The sequence below is a fragment of the Camellia sinensis genome, chromosome 6 (genome assembly GCF_055761805.1).
Source record: "Camellia sinensis isolate YWXY chromosome 6, ASM5576180v1, whole genome shotgun sequence".
Taxonomy (NCBI): Eukaryota; Viridiplantae; Streptophyta; class Magnoliopsida; order Ericales; family Theaceae; genus Camellia; species Camellia sinensis.
Genome location: NC_138966.1, coordinates 141,712,175 through 141,718,282, shown reverse-complemented (window position 1 = coordinate 141,718,282; position 6,108 = coordinate 141,712,175). Strand labels below are relative to the sequence as shown.

At 32.3% G+C, this 6,108-nt stretch overlaps 1 protein-coding gene across 1 annotated transcript; it reads right to left on the bottom strand.

The window, feature by feature from the left end:
• Positions 1–555: 555 nt before the first annotated feature.
• LOC114295195 (selenoprotein family protein) lies at positions 556–5,387 on the bottom strand. The gene is made up of 4 exons (XM_028239390.2): positions 5,009–5,387; positions 4,296–4,354; positions 2,932–3,113; positions 556–793 (listed from the first exon to the last, which is right to left on the bottom strand). The coding sequence occupies exons 1-4, from the start codon at positions 5,166–5,168 to the stop codon at positions 718–720; spliced, it is 477 nt and encodes a 158-aa protein (XP_028095191.2). The 5' UTR covers positions 5,169–5,387; the 3' UTR covers positions 556–717.
• Between the last annotated feature and the right edge of the window lie 721 nt (positions 5,388–6,108).

Below are 6,108 nucleotides of genomic sequence, written 5' to 3'. Positions count from 1 at the left end.
GTTTTTGTTTGACTCGAAATCCAGTATTTATATCAGATGCTTACACCTGATACACAAGTTATATGATCAAACCATGTAATACACGTGATATATCATATATAACAAGTAAACAAAAAACTATAATAACGATTCAAAAATATTCTTTTGGTTTGGCTTTTGAAAAGCAGTTTTTTGAATTCATATATTTTTTTTAGTGATTTTTTAAGACATTTTAGTCAATTATTTTATAAAAATTACTAACAATTATAATCAATTAGACTAAATTCAGATACAATCACAAATTCAAAGTAGAAATCGAGTCAATTGAAATTATAAAAACTACAATGACAGAAGGATTAAAAGTTTTTTTCATTTCAAATCCATCATAATCTATCATGACAAGATTCTCAAATTCAATATTAAAATTCATATCTAAACTATCATATATAAATTTAAATTAGTCTCCATGAGTAATCAGTGCCTAAAAATCCCTTCATTTCACATTCATAAATCCAAATGCAACCTAACACCATACACCAAATGCAAAACTGCAGCTCAGGTATAGACACAATGATGTTAGACAATTAAAAAGCACCTATGCTCCAAAATTCTTCTTTCCATATCAGTGTAATTTGATAAGTCTGCAAATTAAATTTTCAAATTTTAAGGCAAAATAAACAACACAAACATAGTATACAGGTTTAGCCGTGACACAGAAAACCCAAATTAACTACTCTGTTAGATTGCTGCTGAAGAAGGCTTAAGCTTCTCTCTCATGAACTGCAGTATGTGTTCGCGTTTCCAGTTGTCAACTCTGCAATAGAAATAATATAAATAAATAAATAAATCTGAAATACCATGAGTGGCACATATCAAAGATCCAATTCAAACTAATATATAGGTTTTTCCCCTTCCAATCGGTAAGAGAGCTCGAAACATCATTTTCATACTCTATTTCATGAAATGCTACCAAACCCTCCCATGCACACTATGAGCACAATCCCATCTCTGCTTAGAGATTAGATTCACAAAGATTAATTAAATATATAAATATATCTTTGGGTGAATTACAAATACATCCCTTAAGATTTGCTTAAAATACGTTTTGCCTACTGTGATTTTAAAAATACATCCCATCCTTTGAAGTTTCTAATTTCATAACAAATAACCTCCTTTTATTAATAAATCATCAAGTTCATTAATAATCTTTAATGATGTCAAAAATTTATTCAAATTAATAACTCAAGTAATTTTATCATTGTGTATGAGAGCAATCAAAATTTTATTTTTTCAGTTAATTCTGTTAAATTAAAAATTTTGATAAGAGAATATTTGTAATTTTCCAAATCATATGAGGCATTGGAAAATTTGTATCGGGAGATTTGGTCAAAGTCCTCTCATAATAAAATTTTAATGCATTAAGGACAAGCACAAAAAGTTTTCCTTGAAAACTTCAACACATACTACTATTACTAAAATATTAAACTTTAAAATAAAATAACTTTAGATCTAAATATCGATTTTTAATAAAATTAGTATTTTTAGAATCATCTCTTCAAGATCTATCAAATAAGTTGACTATGAAATTTAAAAAATAATAATAATTTATTATCATCGAAATTGATGTAGATAGTAACATGTTACTCTGTTTGATAGTAACATATTACTCTATTATCCAAGACAAAATAAAAAAAACTTTGCTTAGTTACACTTTTCCAAAAACACTTTTCAAAAAATTTTACTTTCTTGTTTTCCGTATTTTCTTATTTTCTTATTTTTAATAAAATTAGTATTTTTAGAATCATCTCTTCAAGATCTATCAAATAAGTTGACTATGAAATTTAAAAAATAATAATAATTTATTATCATCGAAATTGATGTAGATAGTAACATGTTACTCTGTTTGATAGTAACATATTACTCTATTGTCCAAGACAAAATAAAAAAAACTTTGCTTAGTTACACTTTTCCAAAAACACTTATCAAAAAATTTTACTTTCTTGTTTTCCGTATTTTCTTATTTTTACTGATTTTTTTTAATATTTTAAGCAATTTTTTTTACTTTTTAGACATACCTAACATAAATATACCTAAAAAGTAAAAAAATTGTGAAAAAATATATTTTAAAAATTCACTAAATACCAAAACTACAAAAAAAAAAAAAAAAAAAAAAAAAACGAGAATTCAATATATTTTTTGTATTTTTATGTATTTATTAATTTTTAAAAATATGTTTTCACTATTTTTTTACTTTTTAGATACATCTAAGTAAAGTGCATCTAAAAAAATAAAAAAAATATATTTAAAATTTTAAAAATATTCACTAAAAACAAAAAAACACGAAAACTAAAAAATTTAGTTTTCAAAAAACTCAAACCAAACACACTGAAAGATATTTTACTTTATCCTACTCAATTATGCACATCCTCCTTAGGAGGTTTATCAAGCAAAATAAATGGGCTATCCTTTTCACCAAACAAGGGTCCAATAGAGAGATTTTGGTTAAATTTTCCATTTGTATTTTACGCAAACATCAAGGGGTGAATTTGTAATTTACACATTATAATTTTGTGCTTGACATAAATGAATGGACATATTACTTGACTAATATTATTATCAACATCCATTGCAGTCTGGCGTCTTTTTTTTTTTTTTTTTCCGTCCAAATTATTGGGTAAAAAGGAGATTATTATGGTTCAAGATGTGCAGCGGTAAAAGCACAGAAGAAAGATGGGTTCAAATCCAGGTCCAGATCAAGCCCAAAGCTTGGTCCTGTAAGGGTTATTGGGGCAATGTATTAAGCTGCAGGATTTGCTACCCTGGTAGCTAAGTTTTCAGCATGATCACACACCTATTACTAGCCGGGCTGCAATCTTTGCCTCCAAACTCCATTAATCAAGTGGATCAATGTTTCCAAAAGCATCACAAAACCTTAAATTAAATAGACCTTACCTTATGGTTTCCTTATGTTGCCCATCATCATCTAACATGATCAACTTTGGCGGGGAATTGAATACATATTGAACTTTGACAGAAGGGAACTTTTCCTTCTCTTCTTCGATGAAACCAACAATTTCTGGATAGAATACTAGTTTCCTCATGCAGACCTCCAGAACTGCGCCAGAATAGGTAATCTGCAATTGCACGGGGGAGTTAGATGCAGGAGATTTTTATTTACAATAGAAAAGAGTCACAACTACGAGAAATAATAAAAAAGAAAGTTTCAGAGGAAATTGTGAATGGTCATATTTTTTAGTATGTTAACAGTGCCCTTAAATATTCTGTTTCATCATTTACAAAAATTGTACCAGACCATCAGCAAGGATATATGCTGGTAATACCACACAGTAAAGTGAAGTAAATATACCAGCCCTTGCAGTTACTGATGTGTGATGTGAAAATCTCAATTCATCCCAATTTGGATTCTAAAATTGGTTCAAATTCTTGACTACAGTCTACAGGTCAAATTGGTCTTCCCATGAAAACTATCCAAAATGAAGCCCAAAAAAAATCAAAAAGTCACCGATTTTGCTTAGGTGGATTATATCACTTAGTCTTAGGTGTACAATTCTCAACCTAAACATAGATATAGCAATAGAGGCTTGTATCCTACTCCAAATCCAGATCAAATACTTGTACAATGTGCCCTATTTTTTGTTGATAGATGCTGAAGACGCCAACAAAGATGGAACTTCTACTCGATTATACTTTCATTTGAATAGCAACACTAGCAGTGTACTTAAAGGTGCAGTCCCAGAAGAGACACCCTGGCTCTAGTATGTAGCGATGAAGCTGGGAGAATTGTCTTGCAGGACCAAAAAAATTAGTGATGTTTTGACTTTTTTTATTTATAGGAAACATGGGGTCAGGGGTCAACATTGCGTACCATATCCCTTTTTACACTTTGGGAGGTGAATCTTATACTCATATTTTAATTCTATCTCTATATAATTTTTTGCGTTATTTCCCTTTTCAATTATATATTTTACCCATCCCAGCACCCTCAATTAATGGGGACCAATATTTGGTATTATCCTTTTATGTACATATATTTCTAAAGGTGGAGCATGAGAATTAAGAGGCAGAAGCATAAATAGTGATGCTTGTTAATCAATAACTGTGATAATATTTACCCTTACCCATGCCTATACAATAAATCAAGGACATTGGAGACCAGATACAGATTATCAGTGGAAAGAAAGCAGCATGATAGGCTATTTGTGAACATATCAGTCTCAAAAACCAAGATAAAGTAATGAATTTAAAGAATAATTGTCGGCTTTTAGATACAAGAAAGCATCCAATACTACTCATACCTTGCTCATGGAATCATCAGAATCCTCTGTGCAACACTTCAAACAATCAGATACCAAGTCTGCAACCAATTGAATGGATTATATTTAGTATAATATAACCAGGAAAAATAGGGAAGTTCTAAATACACCTATTTAATTTTTCTCCACACCCACCACATACATTGTAAACCTTGTACCCTGTGGAGAACAATTGTACATGTAAGTGTAAATAGAATTTTGGTGGGTGTATTTCGAAGCTTTCAGAAAAATATACAAATATATATACATAGATGAATACCCTTGTCGTTTAAAGTTAACTCTAGCATAATAAACATCAAAAGGTTAAACACCAACTACCATCTTATAAATACCGGCTGTGTTCTATGAATGCAAACCCTAAATACAGATTCTGACATGATATCCTCATAGAAAGGAGTTGGTACAGGGAAAAGAGGTTAATCAATCTGCAATACTATGAGTTTTTGAATTCACAATGAGAGTCAAGCAAATGAACCTACATTTAAATCAATGCAAGTTTTAACATTCAAAATTCAATCTTTCTTTTTCAACATTCATGTGTTAAGTCAAAATTATTTTGGGTCTGACCAATTTCAAGCCCGATCGAGTCAACAAACACAAGCCAAATCCCAAATTCTCACATCAATTTTACCACAAAAAAATAAAATAAAATTAACACCTAGGGAGAGAGTGGAGAGAGAGAAGAATAGTAATACCTTGATTTTTGACATACTCGGCGAAGGTGTTGCAGTCGGAGCAGAGAGCGAGGCCTGTAAACCCTAAATCCTCACACTCTTTGGTGCTCAGGCGCTCTGATCTTGAACCAAAAGGTATCGCAAGCACTAGCGCCGCGTAGATCAACAACATCATACCCATCTCTCTCTCTCTCTCTCCTCTCTCTCCCTCTGACTAGCGACAATGTGATCAGGATAGAGGAATCAACGGAAGAACAAACACGGTGATGATAACTAAAGATTGTAATTTTTTTTCGTAAATTACACTAACCACCCTCAAGTTTTAATAAATTAGATACATTACACAGCATCAAATTTTTAACATAATTATACCATGCTCTCATAAAATAAAAAATGATCCATTCACCAATTTTGAATTCGTCTGTATTTTGTAAGCTGAATGACCAACCGAACAATGGTGCAACCCTTATCAATCGCTGTTGTCATCCTCATCAACTATGATTGTTGACATCAGTGGCCCCATAGAGGCTTTTGGCCCACTATTAGAGCCCAATTCACGGTTTAAGCACTAAAGTCCAATATCATTAAAAACCCAACGTTGCACCAGGAACCAATGGCGTCTAAACACTTATCAAGATGAGAGCCAGCCACGTAAGCAGACAAAGATGCTGCAGAGTTATTACACTACACATCAGCCATTAATGAAGCTTCTGCAGCATTTAATGTGATAACCCTTTTACGACGAAACGGGCAGCCTCACCGTGAACAAGGCAAGCTAGAGCATAGACTTTCAGCCAACGTGACAGGTCGGAGTGGATAAGAAAATGATGGACAAAGGATATAAGGAGGCTTCTAAGACAGACAGAAGGTTAAGTTCTCTATCATTATTCTCTCTCTACACACCATTAACCACTCTCTCTTCTAACTTGATCGTCAGAGGGTCCGTTGGGGGACTCCCGTTCCCCGTTGGGCTTTTATGCAGGTACTTCAGTAGGCTTCGTGATCGGACAATGGTGTTGGAAACGTGGGTCAGTCCGACTCGTCCTTTAGGGATCAACAGTATCATCAGTTGGCGCCGTCTGTGGGAAATACCACTCCGGGTAACAGTTGTGCTCATTGTT